Raw genomic sequence first — 22,871 nt, 5'->3', positions numbered from 1 at the left:
TACAATCCACCTGTGTGTAATCAAGTCTCCGTATAAATGCACCTGCACAGTGATAGTCTCAGAGGTCCGTTAAAAGCGCAGAGAGCATCATGAAGAACAAGGAACACACCAGGCAGGTCCGAGATACTGTTGTGAAGAAGTTTAAAGCCGGATTTGGATACAAAAAGATTTCCCAAGCTTTAAACATCCCAAGGAGCACTGTGCAAGCGATAATATTGAAATGAAAGGAGTATCAGACCACTGCAAATCTACCAAGACCTGGCCGTCCCTCTAAACTTTCAGCTCATACAAGGAGAAGACTGATCAGAGATGCAGCCAAGAGGCCCATGATCACTCTAGATGAACTGCAGAGATCTACAGCTGAGGTGGGAGACTCTGTCCATAGGACAACAATCAGTCGTATATTGCACAAATCTGGCCTTTATGGAAGAGTGGCAAGAAAGCCATTTCTTAAAGATATCCAGAAAAAGTGTTGTTTAAAGTTTGCCACAAGCCACCTGGGAGACACACCAAACATGTGGAAGAAGGTGCTCTGGTCAGATGAAACCAAAATTGAACTTTTTGGCAACAATGCAAAACGTTATGTTTGGCGTAAAAGCAACACAGCTGAACACACCATCCCCACTGTCAAACATGGTGGTGGCAGCATCATGGTTTGGGCCTGCTTTTCTTCAGCAGGGACAGGGAAGATGGTTAAAATTGATGGGAAGATGGATGTAGCCAAATACAGGACCATTCTGGAAGAAAACCTGATGGAGTCTGCAAAAGACCTGAGACTGGGACGGAGATTTGTCTTCCAACAAGACAATGATCCAAAACATAAAGCAAAATCTACAATGGAATGGTTCAAAAATAAACATATCCAGGTGTTAGAATGGCCAAGTCAAAGTCCAGACCTGAATCCAATCGAGAATCTGTGGAAAGAACTGAAAACTGCTGTTCACAAATGCTCTCCATCCAACCTCACTGAGCTCGAGCTGTTTTGCAAGGAGGAATGGGAAAAAATGTCAGTCTCTCGATGTGCAAAACTGATAGAGACATACCCCAAGCGATTTACAGCTGTAATCGCAGCAAAAGGTGGCGCTACAAAGTATTAACTTAAGGGGGCTGAATAATTTTGCACGCCCAATTTTTCAGTTTTTGATTTGTTAAAAAAGTTTGAAATATCCAATAAATGTCATTCCACTTCATGATTGTGTCCCACTTGTTGTTGATTCTTCACCAAAAAAATACAGTTTTATATATTTATGTTTGAAGCCTGAAATGTGGCAAAAGGTCGCAAAGTTCAAGGGGGCCGAATACTTTCGCAAGGCACTGTACCTACTGCAGGTTTTCTTAACTAATCTACTAACTAGCTAGCTAACGTTAGCTTGTTTGGATTGTGTTCGCTAACAGTATAGCCAAGATGACATGTCGTTCTGTTGCGTTGATCTTCCTTGCTGGTAAAATAATCAGTGATATTGTAGCTATAGAGCAACTCATTTTAGTATTAACAACGTGCAGAAATCCATATGTGTGTTTCTTTGGATAGGATACTTAACCGGTGGGTGCATGACATGGGTGACAGGGTGCTAACGCTATGGTATTAGTGGGAAAGTTGTCGTCGGCTTCACCAGACAAAAATACAGTTAGTCTAGGGAGGGAGCGAGAGTTTAGCTATGTCGAATACACATTTAGTTTGTCAGCAGGCACAGATTGACATTTTGCCTTGGGATGTATACTTTTTGGGTGATTCTGTAGTTGCAATGAGAGGAATGAAACTCTCAGATGAAAGGGGAATGGTGCTTGCTAACGTTAGCTATAGCTAGGAGATGGTCGAACTCTATTAGACACCTTTCTCTAAATATCTCTGGTTAACGTTAGCTCTATTCAGTCTCGGGGTGCGTGTGATTTAGCAAAAGTGTAGTGTAATATTCCCCCTATGCTTTTGTCCATTAAATTAATAAATTCAGCAACAACAGGCACAGACTGATATTTTACCCTGCAGGATATTAAAGTTATCTATTATTTTCTTCAGGTTGTGTGGTTAGCTTGCTAGCATTATTCAGGGCGATGGTCGTAGCATTTTTTCCACGTGAGTTGAATTTTCCTTGTGCTTTTGCTAATCTTTCAGAAGTGATCCTTATCAACCATTAATTAGGCAACGTTAAATGAATGATATCTGAAACATCAGGCACAGACTGATATTTGATTTAGCCTTGTAGTCTATAATTATTTTCTTTAGATTGTGTGGTTGGCATAAATTGCATATTAATGTATAGCTCGATAGCTCTTTTGGTGTGTGCATGCAATTTGGTGGCTGCGGGGTAGTGTCATTTTTATATTGCAGGCTGACTGGTAGCTGGAAGTAGCTTTATTGGGGGTATTGCAGGTATAAATCCTGCAATTTCTGTTTCCTTTTCATTACACATGCAAAAAAAACATAGAAATGTCGTGAACGACAGTTTTGCTTGTGGGGTAGAGTGCCCTTGCATCACTACTTGTTACACTACCCCGACCTCATCCTGCAATTTGGGCGACTCATTCGTTTGTGGGCCCCCGGGGTTTGAGAGCAAGCTCTCCTACTTCAAGGAGTGTGCCAGAAAACTTGTCTGAGAGCCACCAGTTACTACAATCTTACTTATGCAGCGGGCAATTGTCATGGAAGAAAATTATGACGGATACACATTTGGAAAGATCTCACTGATTCTGGTCACAGAATCACAGGTCCTTTTAATTGTTGGGGTGAATCAGTCTGTGTCTCCGGTCAATCTCGGGGTTCAATTTATACCAGATTCTCTGATTAATTATGTGTGTGTTAATAAAGATAGATTGAATAATTATTACCCACTACCAGTTTATGAAGTGTCAAGTTTCTATGTTGTTTCCCTGCATCACTCAGTGTGTTCTCCTTAAACCAGTGTAGGCATGGAGGGTCTTCAAGATGCAATTCAACACCAATTGCCCGAGTTGGAGACCGAGATGGTGAGATCTTTGTTGGAGCATCTGAGGGCAAATGTTGGCGTGGAGAATATTAACGACCTTGAATATGTTCAGCCGGAGGACATCAAATACCATTTGACACCAATATAGAGCCGGGAATTGCTTCAGTCCTTCAACCAAAGAGGTGAGATCTTGATTGATAAATGTAACATATTTATGTAATTGTTATGAAAAAAGGTGCTATCTAGAACCTAAAATGGTTATTTGGCTGTCCCCATAGGATAACCCTTTGAAGATACCTTTTTGATTCCAGGTATATGTATAACCCTTTTGGTTCCAGGTAGAACTCTTCTGGGTTACATGTAGAACCCTTTCCACAGATGGTTCTACATGGAACCCAAAAGGGTTCTACCTGGAACCAAACAGGGTTCTCCTATGGGGACAGCCAAAGAACCCTTTCGGAACCCTTTTTCTCAGAGTGTAAACACAGACACACACAGTTAAAAAGGTTCTGTAAATAATGTGTTTGTTTGCCAGCAAAAGAAATGGTTTATGCTATGATGGAGCGAGGCATATGCAATAAAAGGGACGGAAATGACAAAAATACATAATTGTACACAAATATACAAGTGTTTCTGTAAATTGTTTGTTTGTCCTCTTGTGCTGGTATGGAGTGCAGCACATAGCCTAACACACTTTTTTTCTTTGTTTTTTTTTTTTAAAGAAAATGAAGAATGGATAGGATCTGTAACAATGGATATGACACTTGTCCTCCTCCAAGCCTCAGTGACCTCCAGGAACAGTGACCTTTCCTTTTCACCAAGTTATTGCTCTGCGACCACTTCACTACCCTCACTGGCATCGTGATTGACAGTTGCCTGACTCAAACTCTCCTGAACAAGGGTAAGAGAATGGTCAACTTTTCTAAAAGCCAAAAGATCAGGTTGAGAAGAGAGATCCAGTGCCTGCTGAATGAAATCGGCGGTTACATCAAAGGCAGTGGCGATCTAACAGCCACTGCTCCCATTCTTTTGCTGATGACCCACTTTAAAGAGAAGGACAAATCTCTGCTTCTCTTGGCAGATGTAAGGAACAGTGTTTTTAGACTTATAAAGTTTATATGATTAATGGTGTTTATACTGTACTATTGCGCATGATTTTAATATTTTGTATATGTATGCTTAGTGATTTTAGGTCACTGCAACTCGGGTTGATGTTGAGACGCAAATTCCTTGGCCAGACACACCAAGGCTGATCATGCTTGGTAATACATTTATTTGATTTAAGGTGGAACAGAAATATATAGTATTGTGGTAGCTATCTAGAGATGTCTAGTAAGTATACACTAACACCCTTACTTTTGTGTATTTCAGGAAACACTCTATTGGGTTCCTCAAAATGGATGGTGTCTATCGAGGGGAGAGTGGTCTGTGTTATGGACAGTGAGTCTAACTTTGCTGCTGCCCTCTCTGTGCTCTTCAGCACTTTACCAGGAGTCGACCTCTGCAGTTTTGGAGCTGATACAGAGGTAAGCATTGAACATTTATTGATCCAACAGCTACATTTAGCATTTGTTAGTTACATTTCAATTATATTTCTTATTGTTATTTTTTCAATGCCTCAACTGATTAAATATATTTTATGTTGGGTTGTACAGGTTCCTGGTTCGAATAAACCCTGAAGGAAACAAATGCACAGCGAAAGCAGAAGTGAGCCGCAAGACCGGAAAGGTCGTTCAGAGGAAGCCAATGCCAATTGACCTACATGTTACACGCTTTCTCACAGACCTGAAGGAGTTTGAGTGGAAAACTCCAACATGTAAGTACACAAACAGACACACCTGATGAACACAAACTTTATTTGTCTGTTGTCATCTGCCTTTTTACCCAGCGAGTAGTAGTAGTAGTCATAGCATTAGTTATAGTAATAGTAGTAGTAGTAGTAGTAGTAGTCATAGTCATAATCATAGTAATAGTAGTAGTAGTAGACATAGCATTAGTTATAGTAATAGTAGTCATAGCATTAGTTATAGTAATAGTAGTAGTAGTAGTAGTAGTCATAGTCATAATCATAGTAATAGTAGTAGTAGTAGTCATAGCATTAGTTATAGTAATAGTAGTAGTAGTAGTAGTAGTAGTAGTCATAGTCATAATCATAGTAATAGTAGTAGTATTAGTCATAGTAATAGCAATTTCTTTCTTTCTATTCTTTCTATTTCCATGTTTGTCCTAGTTGACGTGTCAGAGCTAAGGAGGGACAGAGTTTCAAAGATTGAGGTGATAATCTGCATGCCACCGAGATTTATTCGAGACTTTATTCGAGCATCTCTCATTCTCGCAGAAATCCTGCCCAACAAAATCCTGCCATGAAGGTTGGGTCAACAAATGATCTGCTTGCTCCATCCCGGATCCTGTTTTGACTTGCGGTAGCGTGCTTCTCTGGCTCCAGTCTAGCCCTGCTCGCTCCTCTCTATCATCCTTCTCTCTCAGACCCTTTCTCTCTCGTTCTCTCTCATTTCTCTCTCAAAGACAGGCAGGCAAGCAGTTCTTGCTATAGTTTTTTTGTAAAAATGTCTCCCTTTTGTTTTCCTATTTTTCATTTATCTGTTTAGATTAGATTTTTTCTTACAAATCCTGTATTTTCAATAATGACCTATTCTGATGTTTTGGTTTGTGTATGGTGAAGTACATTATTGGCCAGTGTTTGTCAATGTTCTTATCACTGTATCTCTCTCTGTCTCTCTCTCTCTCTCTCTTTCTCTCCCCTACTATCTGGAGTTGTAATGTTGCTCTATTCAAGTGTTGTTCTTTATGGTTAAAGTGCAATTCATGTGAAATTCGTGTTATGAATTTGAATAAATACATTTGTACACGTATTGTTTTTCTTACAATATTACATTTCAGGGAGCTGTCTTCTAAAGACAACCTGCAATGCTTTTAGTATTGTAAAATAATTGTATATTACTGTAGGTATTTCCCTGCAAATTTACAGCATTATACAGACACCACAGTTGCCAGTTTAATACTGTAATTTTGCTTTACAGCAGTGATGCTGTAATATAGTTTACAATATGATTTTTACTTACTGTAAAACATATTACAGCATCCTTGCTGTAAATTTACAAACCCAGTTCTTCTGTGCACCAGAAGAATAGCCAACTAAGCTAAAACGTTCAGGTGTCAGGCAGTTACAGTACTTATCTCTGCATGGTTTACCAAATCACCAGTTAGTAATGAACCTAATGCCTAGGCTTTAGTTCAGCGGGTTAACACAGTGTCGTGGTGTGTAGGAAACCCGGGTTCTAAAAAAGTATGTATATAAACCCTGGATTACTGGTACTATGTATTGGCCAATGAGAGGCTTTGAAGCCACCAGTAGATTCATATTGGCACTCAGAAGAAGCAGTCCTCCATATGAATGAATGGAATTCGACAGTATTTCAATTAAATGTTACAAGGACAAAAATACACGTGTTTCAGTATTTTGTTGTTGTAGTGGGGGCAGTAGCATTAGAACTATATCCAAATACTTGGATATATTTTGTATCTTTATGTTTAGCTCACATAATATACAGTGCATTTGTAAAGTATTCAGATCACTTTTTTCACATTTTGTTGTTACAGCCTTATTCTAAAATGGATGAAATGTTTCTCATCAATCTACACAATACCCCATAATGACAAAGCAAAAACAGGTTTTTAGACATTTTTACAAATATATCAAATAAAAAACAGTAATACCTTATTAAGTATTCAGATCAGGTGATTGAGCTCAGGTGCACCCTGTTTCCATTTATCATCTTTGAGATGTTTCTACAACTTGATTGGATTCCACCTGTGTTATATTCAATAGACATGACTTGGAAAGGCACACACCTGTCTATATAAGGTCCCATAGTTGACATTGCAAGTCAGAGCAAAAACCAAGCCATGAGATCGAAGGAATTGTCTGCAGAGCTCCGAGACAGGATTGTGTCGAGGCACAGATCTGGGGAAGGGTACCCAAACATTTCTGCAAGAACACAGTGGCCTCCATCATTCTTAAATGGAAGAAGTTTTGAGCTACCAAGACTCTTCTTAGAGCTGGCCACCTGTCCAAACTGAGCAATCGGGAGAAGGACCTTGGTCAGGGAGGTGACCAAGAACTCCAGAGCAAAGCTGTCATCAAGGCAAAGGGTGGCTACTTTGAAGAATCTCAAAATATAAAATATATATATATCATATTTGTTTAACTCTTTTTTGGTTACTACATGATTCCATATGTGTTATTTCATAGTTTTGATGGCTTCACTATTATTCTACAATGTAGAACATTGTAAAAAATGAAATAAAAACCCTTGAATGAGTAGGTGTGTCCAGACTCTTGACTGGTAATGTATACCATCCTTCTGGACACCCTCTTCATTCCCCTATCCCCAACTTTAAGAACACTGTTAAATAACTGCTACTGAGTGGGGTGGGCTTGATTAGTAGACCAGAATGCTGAGCACTGCAGATAGAAATGCACCGTATAGTACCGATTCTCAATTGTATAGGTGAAGAGTGAGTCCAGTCTATATAGAGTGAGTAGTCTATACCTACCATATCTAGCTACATCATTCTGAATGTTCAGTCCCACTGAAAGCAGCCCTTGTGAATGGAAAGGCAGAGCAGCAATGACCCTAGGGGTTAAGAATTTGTGAGCTGGTTCTTCTCTTTAAAATGACGGTTGTATGGGCCAGTATCCATTAGAAATCAGTATGATGGACAGGTGTAATTAGAATATCTCAACTATCTCCTCACTCTCAGTGGGTCATAGTTGACGTTTACACAGACACACACACACATCTTGAGGGGACATCCATTCGATCGCTGCATCATCATTGTGGGCAGGTCCTTGTGAAAAATGATGCCCATCATCTATTGTTTGGCTCCATTGCACCGTATGGTTCAGCAACCACCTACTAGTGGGAGGTGGACCCATGAGTGCTTATTGTTTCACTGGTGGAATCTTATTGCTATCTTAACAGCAATTAGCAGACATCTGGTCATCTATTTTGTCTTGTATAGAGACAGCAGCCATTGTATCTTAAATTAAGTTTAAAAAAAATAATAGGCTATAGCTGTTTTTATAAAGCAAATGTATGCTTAACATGTGTCATTTACAGTGCAATCATAAAGTATCCAGACCCCTTGACTTTTCCCACATTTCATTGCGTTACAGCATTATTCTAAAATTGATTAAATTGTTAGATTTAACGGTGTGTAGATTGATGAGGGAAAAAAAATAAATGTTATTCATTTTAGAAAAAGGCTGTGAGGTAACCAAATGTGGAAAAGTCAAGATGTCTGAAAACTTTCCGAATGCACTGTATTATTCACATGACATTGCAATGTAAAATGATAGAGATTATGTAGGACGCAAAAAGCAACTGGGGCGTTTTTGTGGTGTGGTCCTTCAATTTGCATGACCCCAAATATTGAACGAGGTGATGAGCGATTGCAAGCAGTTCAGAAAAGCGCACATTTCGCGTCCGGCACAGAAGTGTCCATTTGGGGTTTTTTGACACTCGAGTCTATAATTTGGTCAATTGAATGTAGCCTAATTAGAATGCCTCAACACCGCTTTCATTCAAAATTCTAGTGAATTTGATAGGAATTACAGCAGTAATCATGAACCTTTTTTTACTATTGAATTATTCTACAGAAGTTGTGGCACACAGTCAGTGAACGATGCAGAGGGGCTTCACTAACATTGTAATGAAAACTAACATCAGAATAATACTTTGTCAAAGCATGCGTAATATGTGTTAATTACCTTGCATTTCTGAAGACCTGCTGAAGCCCAAGAGAAGCGACGCGCTCACAAGTAGAACATTTTGCATAAGCCTCCCCATATCCATCGTAAAGGCACAACGTTTATGAACGTTCCCCAAATAACCTAATATCTAACTTTTCAACTGTGACTCCACCGAAGTAAAGAAACGCGAGTGGAACTGTGTGAAGACTCCTCGACCGGCACGCTGACCAGCGCGGATGGGTTGTCAAGAAATGTTGTCTCGCACGGTCGCACTCCGCGCGCCAGCCAGGCAAAAGAATGCTTCGGGTGAAGGTGAACGATGTCAGCGGGTCTCACTCGTGATCCGAGCAGCTTGGGGTGTGCTGCGCCGAACACTTTCCTCATCTCCCAAATGAGAAACATGAGATGGGCTGCGAGCTATTACAGACAGTGGACAGGGCAATATAACGATGCTTGTCAATCAAATACAAGTTTTACTGCCTCTGTGCGCTCACTGTCTCCAGCTTGCATAGCCTAATGATAAACTGACAATTATAAGACTGCTTACTTGTACATGACTGCAATCACACTGCATGTTTTATTATGGTGCAATGAGTCTGTTTCATTTGTGTGCATAAGACTTGTTTCCTTCCCCTACCAAAAAAATATGTTTTGAAACTGCAGTAAAAGTGCAGTAACTTTCAGTGGACTCTGCAGTGATATTTTGGACATACTGCATTCTAACTGCAGTTATACTGCACTCTGACTGCAATCTTTTTTGTAAGGGTTAAGCTCTCATAAATAAGGGATATTCATTTCACAACAGCACCATTTTATAAAAAAAAGATTCCCACAGGATTGAATTGACAATCCTACTAGACCAGAGCTAACAGCCACATTTGACCCTTGACAACATCTGGTATGACCTGCCAACGTCTTCCAGAATGATCTTATGTATTTATGAACATTTGTTTTTATTGTCTCTTGGCCTAAGTACCACTGCTGAGATTATGTCATGGCTTTTGGGTTTATGCCTTCACATTATACTTTTCTTTTCTGAAATAAAGTGGTTGCAGATTGATTCTTGAGAGACTGTTTAACCTAAAGTATAATTAGTGTGATTGATCTAATCCATATATGTCTCATTGGCAATGTTTTGGCCTGCATTGTACAACGTGGCAACACAGACAGGTCAGAAGGTTCCTGTCGAGACAAAACATATGGTGAAAATAATATCCCGCTCCTCGTAGTAGTTGCCTCAAATGTAGATCATCACAGAACACACAAACATTGTTGTCAGTTGGAGACATTTATCAGCATGTTATTGAGAGTGTATGTATTTCATTGTTTATATGCAACCTCAGAAGAGCAAGAACCAGGGCTTGTTCAGGAGAGTGTAACGTAACATAACATAACATTCAGATAGAAATGTTTTGTGGAGACAATATATGATTGTCTGCCCTGTAGACTATAACGCATTGTGTCTAATGCTCTATTTATGACTTTTCTATACTACATGAACAAAAGTATGTGGACAACTGCTCGTCGAACATCTCATTCCAAAATCATGGGCATTAATTAGTGAGGTCGGGCACTAATATGGAGTTAGTCCCCCCTTTACCTCCACTCTTCTGGGAAAGCTTTTTTTAGATGTTGGAACATTGCTGCGGGGACTTGCTTCCATTCAGCCACAAGAGCATTGGTGAGTTTGGACGATTAGGCCTGGCTCGCAGTCAGTGTTCCAATGCCTCCCAAAGGTGTTCAATAGGGTTGAGGTCAGGGCTCTGTACAGGCAGGGTCAAGTTCTTCCACATCGATCTTGACAAATCATTTCTGTACAGACCTCGCTTTGTTCACCGGGGCATGGTCATGCTGAAACAGGAAAGGGCGTTCCCCAAACTGTTGCCACAAAATTGGAAGCACAGAATTGTTTAGCATGTCATTGTATGCTGTGTGTAAAGATTACCCTTCACTGGAACTAAGAAGCCTGAACCTTGAAAAACAGCCCCAGATCATTATTCCCCCTCCACCAAATTTTACAGTTGGCCCTATGCATTCTGGAAGGTAGCGTTCTCCTGGCATCCGCCAAACCCGATTGGTCCTTTGGACTGCCAGATGGTGAAGCGTGATTCATCACTCCAGAGAACGGGTTTCCACTGCTCCAAAGTCCAATGGTGGCAAACTTTACACCCCTCCAGCTGACGCTTGGCATTGCACATGATGATCTTAGGCTTGTGTGCGTGCGGCTGCTCGGCCATGGAAACTCATTTCATGAAGCTCCTGACGAACAGTTATTGTGCTGGCCTTGCTTCCAGAGGCAGTTTGGAACTTGGTAGTGAGTGTTGCAACCGAGGACAGACAATGTTTACACGCTACGCGTTTCAACACTCACGGTCCCGTTCTGTGAGCTTGTGTGGCCTACCACTTAGCAGCTGAGCTGTTGTTGCTCCGAGATGTTTCCACTGCACAAGAACAGCACTTACAGTTGACTGGGGCAGCTCTAGCAGGGCAGAAATTTGACAAATTGACTTGTTGGAAAGGTGGAATCCTGAGCTCTTCAGTCAGGCATTCTACTGCCAATGTTTGTCTATGGAGATTGCAAGGATGTGTGCTCGACCTGTCAGGAACGGGTGTGGCTGTAATAGCCAAATCCACTAATTTGCAGGGTGTCCACATACTTTTGTTGTGTAGTGTATCTATAATAGATGCGTAAAAGAGTTCAATTGAACACAGACTGTGGGTTATAGAAGGACGCCAGATTGGTGCACGCTGAACAAATCTGATCTAACAAAGTGAATATTCATCAAATCCGTCATGGTTTATGTATTGTAACAGGCCCACATTGTGTATACTAAAGTCAGATTTTGATATATTTGGCTGTTTTCGCTGCATAACATTAATAGAAGCAGTCCCTTTTCAGGTTTAGAAGAAGTGACTGCTAAATGCTAACTCCCGTTCATATACACTTGTAGCATAGCTAGCATAGACAAATCGGTGGTGGTATTCAAAGTTGTTTTTAACTGTAATGCAGTTGTTTGGTCATGATGACATGAACATATATTGGGGTTGACATCCATACAAGCATTGTACTCCGATTTTTACCTCAACATAGTGCAATATAACATAAACAATAGCCTAAATGTAGGCTAATTTTGCTGGGGGCAATGAGGAGATTTGGGATCTTTACCCCACAGCATCTTTCTCCCATGTGTTTCCATGGCATTTCCATTGTTTTGATGCGTTCTATTGACCTCTTTACCACATCTATGTTCTGTACGTTTTATGCCACTGAAAGGAGAATTCTGACAAGAATTCTGACATGATTGTTGAGTGGTAAAGAAAGACTAGCATGGGTGCCACAAAAGAGCATATATATATTTGTTTTCAATCACAGGAAAGGAAGAGGGACAGCATTCTGTTCCACTCAGTGCTCTTCCATCTTACAGTCTACTAGTGAATTGCATAGTGCTGGGAAGCAGAGCTGTACAGCATCATTCTTTTTCTATAAGTCACCTTTCTTTGGGTGATCGATAAAAATAATACTGCGTTCGTGAGACAGAAACATTCGCTGTGTTACCTTAAAGTCCCCTTGGAAAGATCTCAAACAATGTAAAGAATAACTTCCAGGTAATATATCTGCTCTACTGCATAATTCTGTCAAATATGTTTTCCATTGTGATTTTAGAGGTAAAAAAAAGAAAAGGCATACTTTCTTCATAATTCTTCAATTATATTAAAACTCACTTGAAGATTCTGAGACAAGAAAAGGTATGCCTTCCAGGGATGTCAAGAAAACAAAAATCAAGCCCCAATAAAGGAGACAGCCCAACTTGGCATGTCGGTGGATGCCAAGAGGGGTCTGTTCTGACAAAGGATTATCGTGCATTGTGGGGGATTGAGATTTTTGAGGAATGTAATCCCAGTTCCCTTATTGCAGTACACAGAATAAATTAGAGAACGTCTATTTTCCCTTCACAACGTCTCCTTGTCCCTAGTCCCATACAGAGCCAGTACTGCTCATTCCTCTTCCTCCTCCTTGATGTGGTGGGGTCCCACTAGCGCTGCCTGCGGTCAGACGTGCTGGATGCTGACGATCCCCATCAAAATGGCATAGCCCAGCATGGAGCCCATGGCGAACAGGACCGACAGGATTTGGTTGCGTTGTTTATTGGGCTCGTTGTCAAAGTCACTACCATCCGAATAGACTGAAACCTGGGATGAGTGTCAAAAGAGAAGAAAGCATGAAGTCTCTGCACCTCAGTATCATGTATCATGTCTCTGTATCATAACAAAACCAGTTTTTGCAATTGAATGTTAATACAGTTAGAGTTTTCAGTGTTTTGGAGTTGAGTATCACACTGCTAGACTAGGTACTCAAGATCAGTATGTCTCAACTCTGGTTCTCGAGTATCCCAAACAGTCCAGCTTTTTGATACAACCAGTCAACCAATCACCCACTTGACAAGTTAAAATCAGGTGTGTTTGCCCTGTGCTACAACAAAAGTGACTGTACTGTTGGGGATACTACTCGAAGAACGGAGTTAAGAAATCATACTCCAGGGACCTTACCTCCGCCCTCTGAGGGGAAATAGAGGACCAGGCCGTTGGTGCAGTAGTGCCGCAGGTTGTCCTGGGAGTTGAGGTGTTGGTGGAGTTTCCCATTAGGCAGCTTCACCTTCAGCAGGGGGGCTAGGTGACCGAACACATAGGCATCCAAAGAGGATGGGCTGGGGAGACAATGCACAAAGTGCATTTTCTGCACAGCAGCCACTTACGAATCCTTGAAGAAGAACTTGTGTAAGCCCAGGCGGTGAGAGAGCAGGTTCATGCACTCCAGCATGTCATGGTAAAGCTGTGGAGGGGATCCAAAGCACCCAGACAACCGTCTGCATGGACATACAGAAGCATTCTCAGCCTGAACAGCTGTATTTGCATTTATGAAAAAGGTCATCAGCAAGCAAGTGCACATGGAGCTTATTTATGACCCATCCCTCAATGAAGCCAGAACATGGTTATGTGTACAGTTAGTTAAACCAGGGATGGGCAACTCCGGTTCCCCCCAAGGACCGGAGTTGCCCATCCCCCAGTTACAAACCGAGTCAATGCACATGTTGATATAGCATAACAAATAAAATAAAAAAATATTTTAGGGTGGGATCGTTGAGAACAATACCCCTTTATTATTAAACCGCCCCCCCCCCCCCCCCCCACCCCCCCTCCCCCGAACCACCTCACTAATTATTCCTGAACGTGGTTTCCATGGAGATGAACCGCCTGACCCAATTACCACGTGTTGTGAAAACACAGACTGTTTTGGCTTTTTTCAATTACCATGAACTACCCTCTCCACGTCAGGGTACCAAAGAGGCAATCCAGGGGCCTCTCTCTGGTAATCGCTAGCTGCTATTTACAATGTGGACTACTTTGATGATAGTCCATCCATAGACTTGACCGTATAACTCTTATCATTTCACATCTTATTATCATCTCATGTTTCACCTCCTTTCTCTGTGCTTCTCAAGACACTCTTTCATCACTCCCCTCCATCTCTTATTTCTCACTGTCTGAATGATCAACTCTTTGTTCCTCTCTTTTGCATCACCCTCCTCTTCTTTACCTTTCATCTCCTCCCTCCACCTGTTACCGGGCCATTTGCCAAATCCCATTGTGTCAATTCACACTCAGTCTTATCTTCTCCAATAATATGTATTTTACACCCTCAACCGTCCCTTCTCACCTTCTCCAGCTGATGCCCGGGCTCCAGTGTGGGGTCTCCCCTCACCAGCCTCAGCCTCTCCAGTTGCTGGTTGTGAATGTGGTTGGGCAGCAGAAAGTTGAGTGGGAAGGTGATGTTCTCGGCGTTCCAGCGCCGCGTCACGTCCACTGCTCCCAATTTGTTCATCTAGGTCCAAAAGGCTCCATAACAGCTTCTACCCCCAAGCATAAGATTGCTGAACAATTAATACAATGACCACCCGGACTACTTGCATTGACAACCCCCCCCCCCCCCCCCCCCCCCCCTTGTTTTTACACTGCTGCTACTCGAGGTTTAGTATCTATGCATAGTCACTTTACCCCTACCTACATGTACAAATTACCTCGACTAACACGAGCCTCTGCACATTGGCTCGGTACTGGTACCCCAGGTGTATAGCCTCGTTAATGTTATTTTATTTTTAACTTTTTTAAATTTAGTTTATTTAGTAAATATTTTAATAACTATATTTTCTTAAAACCGCATTGTTGTTTAAGGGCTTGTAAGTAAGCATTTCACAGTAAGGTGTTGTATTCGGCGCATGTGACAAATAAAATTTAATTTGATTCCAGCAGACACTGGGAGATGAATTCACCTTTCAGCAGGACAACAACCTAAAACACAAGGCCAAATCCACACTGGAGTCGGTTACCAAGAAGATAGTGAATATTCTTGACTGGCCGAGTTACAGTTTTGAGTTAAATCTGCTTGAAAATCTATGACAAGACTTAAAAATAGTTGTCTAACAACAGTAAACAACCAATTTGACAGATATTGAAGAATTTTGAAAATAATAAAACAGGCAAATGTTGTTGAATCCAGGTGTGCAAAGCTCTTAGATACATACCCAGAAAGACTCATATTTTTATTTATTTGAACTTTTACCCCCTTTTCTCAGTCTTGTCCCATCGCTGCAACTCCCCTACGGACTTGATCGAGAGTCATGCATCCTCCTAAACACAACCGTGCCTAGCCACACTGCTTCTTTTCACACTGCTTCTTTTCACACTGCTTGCTTTACCCGGAAGCCAGCCGCACCAATGTGTCAGCTTGCAGACCCCCAGCCCGCCACAAGGAGTCATTAGAGTGCGATGGGACAAGGAAATCACGCCTGGCCAAACCCTTCTCTATCCCGGACAATGCTGGGCTAATTGTGTGCCGCCTCATGGGTCTCCCGATCACGGGCCGGCTGTGACACAGCCTGGGATCGAACCTGGGTCTCTATGCAAGCACAATTGCTTGCACTGTGATGCAGTGCCTTAGACCGCTGTGCCACTCGGGAGGCTCTATGCATTTCATTTTCAATACGTTTAAAAAAAAATCTAAAATATGTTTTCACTTTGTCATTTTTGTGTGTAGATGGGTGACAAAAAAAATCTAATCTAATCCATTTTGAATTCAGGCTGTAACAACAAACTGTAGAATAAGTCAAGGGATATGAATACTTTCTGAAAGCACTGTAGATGGATGGAGGGGAATAGAGGGGGAATACAGTACTCGCTTGAGCAGTGGTCACCAACCGGTCGATCACGATCGATTGGTCGATCACCAAGGCATTTTCTATTTCTTATTTGTTTCGGGTGAGAGGCAGCCTCACTGCTGCTCCCTCCCTCCCCTCAGACTGACCATCAGATGCAGGCCATCAGTCAAGTAAAACAAATAAGCTAATTATTATGCTCACTTAGCTGTGCCTCAATTAATACAAAAAAGTATCTGTTACCAGTGTGATCACATGCCAAAATTGTTGAACTATAATTTCAAAATGGTCTGAGAAGAACAACATTGACAGGTAATTCAAGCACAGCCAATATGCTGTGGGCTAATTGTGTGCCGCCTCATGGGTCTCCCGATCACGGCCGATATAATGTATTGGGCCTATAAGAAAATCTGTGCGGTAGATCTCAGCTTGCATTTTGACTCAGAAAGTGATCTTGACTCAGAAAAGGTTGGTGACCACTGGCTAGAGCAACTAGATACAACAAATGATGATCAAAAGGCACTTCATAAATCCAACACAACAATGAAGATCAAATGCACCTTTTTTCGAAACAGACCTGTGAATTAAGAGGACAGGACCACCATGACTTTCCAACAGTTGATCCTTTTGTTGAAAATAACTTCAATTGCTAGGACGACTATTTTGAAATCGAGATGTTTGACGACATGATGCATGCAATTTAACCAGGGGCACAACAGTATTTACCTGACCATCTTGGGGTCCCATTTCCCTAATCGTAAGGCCAAACTGTTGCTTTATTCCCAGAGGCTCGGTGCAGATGCAAGGGGTCACCCCAGGTGTCGTCAAAGATGCCGGAGACTCTTCTGCTTGTTTCTAGATGCAACTCCATCCACCCTGAGACACAATGTCTGTCGCCCGTTTCATTACTGCCCTCTTTTACACAGGATGCCAGATGCTTTTATACACGAAATGCGGCACAGGTTGGTCATGGTAAACTTATGAGGGATTCTCCACAGGGCCCAAAGAGTAAACACAGGCAAGCCATGTCCGTCCCTGAGCCTTGTTCCAATGTTCATACTAGCCTACTACTAAGAATACATGCCCAATATATTGCTGCACACTAAGTGCTATGCTAGAATGGAAATTGGAACATGGCCATTAAGCTTGGTACTATAGCTGCTAATCAATGCTCAATTAAGCTTCAAAAGTTTTGAAGACTTCAAAGGCTTTGACGATGAATGCCTACTTCCCCTTTAACCTTAACCTGAGTAGAAGTCAAATATTTCACAGTTCCAAAGAATATTTCACAATAGCTTGCTTTTCTTGTAATGTTGAGAGAGAAACTGCATTACCAAGACAGAACCTAGCATTTAACCTTGCCCATGGAAGGTCATGCCAGGCGAAAGCATTTAGAAAGCATATCTATTAGGAGTGGTTCAGACAGAGTTTCTTTTAGCTTTTTCAATGACTTGAAAGCGTTCCTGAATCCACAGGGGTATCTGATCCGACTCCTCCCCCTGGCACAGACTAAAAGAGCAGAAACCTTTGATATTTTTTTTATCATCAACCTCCACCGAAAGGCGATAATGGGAATGTTAAAATGTGGGGATGTTTTTTATGTGTCTGTGTGTGTGTTAGGGTTAGGGTACTTTAGCATGATCTGCTACACCATATTCACCCTTTTACTTCTCTTTTATTTTTCTCTGTTCTACATGGTATGTGAAAAGAGAAAAATAATCCATTAACTGTCTTCTTTTTCGTTCCTCCATCGCCCTCTCCACAGGCAGAAGTTATCTCACCAATGCAGGCAGCAGTTTCTCCTCCAGTAGGAGCCAGAGTGTCTGCCCCTTCCTTGGCTGAGAGGTCATAGTCAGCATTGTATTTCTGAAAGACAGGACAGTCAGCCACTTAGTTTAGATATTGGGATATCAGGTCCTAGATGAGAGCATGGATGCATGGTCCCCCTTACAAAAGAGTCAATAGAATTCACTAGGAAAAAAGGCATTGCAAAAGTTAAACTTCTGGTGAAAAGGCCTTTACAAAGCTCAAAGAGTTTGAAGAATGTGCTCAACATCCACTGAAGTAGCTAGCAAGTTTACTAGATAGCTACAGTAGAGTGGAGGCTGCTGAGGGGAAGGCGGATCATAAGAATGGCTGGAACGGAGCCTATGGAATGGCATCAAACATGTTTGATACCATTTCACTCATGCTGCTCCAGCCATTACCACAAGCCTGTCCTCCCCAATGCCACCAACCGCCTGTGCTCCAGTAGTTGCCTTGGTAACCAAAAGAACATACTTGCTAGTTTAGCTAGCCAAACCATCAGTCCTAGCTTGCCATAATGAAAATCAAATTCAACAATGCCAATAAGGTTTTCAACTTGGCTTTTGAAAGTACAGAAGCTCAATAGAACATGCAATAATGAACTATAGCCATTGAATTCTACCGTGCTGATACACCATGTGTTATAGGGAAATAATGCACGCTCTAGAATGCCCTTCAAGCTAATCAGAAACACGTATTCAACAATGCCATGGTATAAGAAGTTTTAAAACAGTGAAAACCAACTGCAATCTTTAAGAGAAAAGTGCTGCCAGCTTATTCTGTAGTGTAAATTTGAGCACTAAAGTTTGAGCGCTATTGTCAACACAAAGCAACCACAAACATCTATTAAAAACCTTGTTACCAAAAGAAAGACCATGGCAATCATCAGTGTCAATAAATGGAAGGATCCTAGAATGGCACCTTAACTTACCTCTCATCGTTTGTCCACTTCCTATACACATGGACCCTTTGCCAGGACTCATTAACCATAAACCTCTTTGCCAAGACGCATAACTGTCAAACCGCTTCCGTAAGCCACAATAACTATAAAACACTTTGCCAAGACCCAAGACTAAACTAAATGCCATGACCCTGACCTGCACACTCATTTCCAATGAAGTTTTATATTGTCAGTGTCCAAAGAAAAGTATAATGAAAGCAATTGAAAGCAGTCATTAATTTATAAATACTGTGAATACTAAGGCCAATATAAGTGTTTGAAAACACCATTTGAATTTGAACGCTGGCCTTTTCCTATGGTGAAATATCTTCTATTTTTTCTGTTGTTTTGAAAAAACAAGCTTTTTTTAGGACTCCAATGAGACGGTCCCAATTCAATCCCTACCCTCCACCCTGGCCCTAACCTCTCAATCGGTAAGGTGGAAGCAATATGGTGGACGCTTACCACAACACTGCTAAACTGTTGCACAATCTGAGAGATATACTACAAAGCAGGATCAATGAGTTAACTTTGAGAAAGAACCAAAAATAACTATTGATTGATTTCTGAAAGCTAAACTTAGATGTGTTTTGTTGAGTTCACCCTCCCCCAGGGTGCACATTTTTGGTTTTCACCCTGGCACTACACAGCTGATTCAAATAACCAATAATCATCAAGCTTTGATTAATTGAATCAGCTGTGTAGTACAAAGATATGCACCGCGGGGGTGGGGGGGATGGACCGAGTTTGGGAAACTCTTAGACCAATTAGACCATGTCCATTTCAAGCTTATCTCCCTAAAATATTATATTAAGGCATGTTAGCTGGCTAACTCATTGATCCTGATTTGTAGTATACCCTCCGGTGACTTTATGAGAGACCCCTCTAATATATGCATAGAGTTTATGATCTACGATTTCTACACCTGAGACTCATAACCCAGCCTAAAACACTAAATTAAGCCTGGTGAATCAACATGCCAAGACGTTCTACCAATACAAGTCAATGCTCATAGCCAGTTAACCTCAACTTATAGCCAGTTAACCTCTACCCCAAGACTCACTGTCCATGATCAATAAACCACCAGTTCCCTAGACACTAATATATAAGGGCCTCCAGTTTGCCTACCATATTGCTTTTGCATACCAGTAGTATCAGTATCACACTGATGCAGGTGTCCCTTCTTAATATGTTTCTTAACCATACTTCTTAATATGGTTGGTATTCTGACCAGTTGCATCACTGCCTGGTACGGCAATTGCTCGGCCTCCAACCGCAAGGCACTTCAGAGGGTAGTGCGTACGGCCCAGTACATCACTGGGGCAAAGCTGCCTGCCATCCAGGACCTCTACACCAGGCGGTGTCAGAGGAAGGCCCTGAAAATTGTGAAAGACCCCAGCCACCCCAGTCATAGACTGTTCTCTCTACTACCGCATGGCAAGCGGTACCGGAGAGCCAAGTCTAGGACAAAAAGGCTTCTCAACAGTTTTTACCCCCAAGCCACACACACACACACACTTTTTCCCCCCCTTTTTAAAATGATTTATATATTTATTTATTTATTTTATTTTTCTCCGCACTATTGGTTAGAGCCTGTAAGTAAGCCTGTTGTATTCGGCGCACGTGACAAATAAACTTTGATTTGATTTGATTTCAGGTGAACACAACAACTAAATAACTAGTACCCAACCCAACTATAGATGAGGATGTCTTCTAGAGATTCATCATTACCATGTAGTCACTGGAGCTCAAGAAAACTCTTCTGAAACCAAGTTGTGCCTTGGCAAAATAGGATTTATTCTGCATGCCCAGAATATATAACCAGGAGAAAATCCCTTGGGGCCAAAAGCATTACACATTGGACATCAGTTCCTGACTATGACGATCCCTACAAATGGCTCTGGATATCAGTCACCTGTTTCTTAGAACAGTTTAGTGTTACATAAACACACATCTGTTTCCTACAGAACAGCTCCTAATTTGGAAGGGCATGGTTACCCACATGTTTCCTGTGTAAAGGGATGGGGGGTGGAGGGAGAGGCTGTCTTTCACCTGTTCAGTATTAATCTCCCCTGTGGGAAGGGGAAGAGACATGGTGGGAATAGGACTCACCTGTTTTCTAAGGTGAATGATGACATTACTGGGTTTGGAAAGACTACCAATACTTTCCTCTGTGGTCTTCAGTGCCGGCAAGGTACCTGAAACGAGGGACCAGAACAGTCAGCCCAAAGGGCACTTTCAAGAACGTCTTTATTGCATTCGTGCTGAGCAGATTATCAGACCTTACAACACCTGGAAAAGTGTTTAACATCTCAGCAATCACATTAATATGATATAGAGATCTTCTAAGATACGTAGCGAGATTGCAAAGAAAACGACCAAAACCGGAACCATTATAATCACAGACTCGTCTGAACCCCCTGTGGCGTGAAGAAGACAGGAGGCTACAGCCAAAATGGGCTGGAACACAAAGGAGGTTGTATTGGGAGAATTAAGAATGTCAGGTGCTTGCGAACCTTTTGGTGCTTGCAGACGTTTTGTTACCCCACGACCTGTGAACCCTGTTCTACTCTAGTGAGAAGAGGGGGAAAGTGAGAGCTTCCTGTCCTCATATATCAAACCATCGCTCTCTATGTTTCTCAGGGTGAGTGAACGCAGACTGTGAAGTAAAGCTATGTTCTACTCAGGTGATGTGTGACCCAGTGACTGTATGACCTGTGACCCTTTACTGAGTTCAGTGAGGAGGGAAAGGTCTGATTTCCTTTTCTTCTCCCTCTTAACTCAGAAGAGTGTAAAGTCGGGTTCACCGAGGGCAAGTTCATTCCAAAAAAAGGCATGGTGAGTACAAGGGCTGGGAATCGCCAGGGACCTTACAATATGGTATTGTGATTCTCCTGATTCTATAGTGTTTGCGATTCGATTGCGATTTAATGTTCCAAACATATTGCTCACTGCTGTAGAGAGACAAGAGAGGATGAGAAAATTACTTTAGATCTGTCATGGAAATAAAAGTGATGAAAACATGTTGGCTCACTATTTAAAGAAGATGGAGAACAAGCTGAAAAGGATGACAAATAGTGGCATTTTGGCGCAGGTACAGCCGACTAGCGCTAGCTAACTCTACCTAGCAGAAAAAAATTGAATCTATACTTGGAGTCAAAGTGTTGACATGATATCATCCAAAATAACACTGTGAATTGTAACTGTATACATTTTCCCCCCCATTACTGGTGCGTACCTATATCAGAACATAACATAGCAGTTCCCTGGATTGGAATTACCTGTGGGATTTCTTCAGAGGTTGGTGATCTTGTGGACTTTGAGTGGAGCGCCAGGAAACTTGGCATAGGCCTAAAAGAAAGAAAAATATATGGATGAGAAACGGATGAGAAAACAGTTTCCAATAAAGGTGTCATGACTCCATATAATAATAATATATGCCATTTAGCAGACACTTTTATCCAAAGTGACTTACAGTAATGCGTGCATACATTTTACATATTGGTGGCCTCAGGAATCAAAACCATAACCCTGGCGGTGGAAGCGCCATGCTCTACCAACCCGAGCCATACAGGACCACAATAATACTTTGGTGCCTCCTACTTTATGACAGCGAAACACCTCGTTTACCACAGAGATTCTTATCCAGCAAGAAAATCACCAGATCGCACTGACGGAAATTACATGTCTTTGGACCTGAAGAGAGGTGCTTGACTCTTTTCCTGCCAAATAACTCATTACCTTCTGAAAAGTCAGTGAGTGTTAAAACAACACAATGGCTCCTTCAAAGACATATATTTTTAGGAAGACTCAAAAGGCAGGAATATCCAGGATTATCCTGCCTTAACAAGACAAATGTGTACTGGCCTTATGCTGACAGGGGAAGTGTCTGAATTTGTCTATTTTTACTACATTTTAAGTTAAACCCTGGGATATGTCAGGCCAACAAAATGAAACAACCAACCTGTGCTCCCTAAATTATGCCTACGTGTAGGCCTAGGCTAGGCCTCTTGAAAGTTGAGGAGGGGGGAATACATTCAATATATGAAAACAAAGACATCAATCATCGCTTTGGCACGAAGTAGGCTAAAATGAGTTGCCCTTACTGGGCTAAATTACATGTAGCTTGGTGGTGGTGGTAGTGGTAGGGGGGGAAGAGAAAGGAGAGGGGTGACGAGGCCCTAGGTTGTCTTTCTGAGTTTCAAACCCCCCAT

At 41.6% G+C, this 22,871-nt stretch overlaps 1 protein-coding gene and 1 pseudogene across 1 annotated transcript in view; both read right to left on the bottom strand.

Annotated features, from left to right (window-relative positions):
• LOC110496347 (thrombospondin-3b) overlaps positions 1–9,097 on the bottom strand; it is a 29,156-nt gene extending 20,059 nt beyond the window's left edge. Inside the window, exon 1 of the mRNA XM_021572189.2 lies at positions 8,719–9,097. Coding sequence (XP_021427864.2) covers positions 8,719–8,803 — 85 coding nt within the window. The 5' untranslated portion in view covers positions 8,804–9,097. The remainder of the gene's footprint in view (positions 1–8,718) is intronic.
• A 2,996-nt stretch (positions 9,098–12,093) lies between these two features.
• On the bottom strand, positions 12,094–22,227 carry LOC110496832 (annotated as a pseudogene).
• Positions 22,228–22,871: the final 644 nt, after the last annotated feature.

Source organism: Oncorhynchus mykiss, chromosome 18, assembly GCF_013265735.2.
Source record: "Oncorhynchus mykiss isolate Arlee chromosome 18, USDA_OmykA_1.1, whole genome shotgun sequence".
Classification (NCBI taxonomy): domain Eukaryota; kingdom Metazoa; phylum Chordata; class Actinopteri; order Salmoniformes; family Salmonidae; genus Oncorhynchus; species Oncorhynchus mykiss.
The sequence above is the reverse complement of the archived record's forward strand: the minus strand, read 5'-3'. Positions and strand labels throughout refer to the sequence as shown.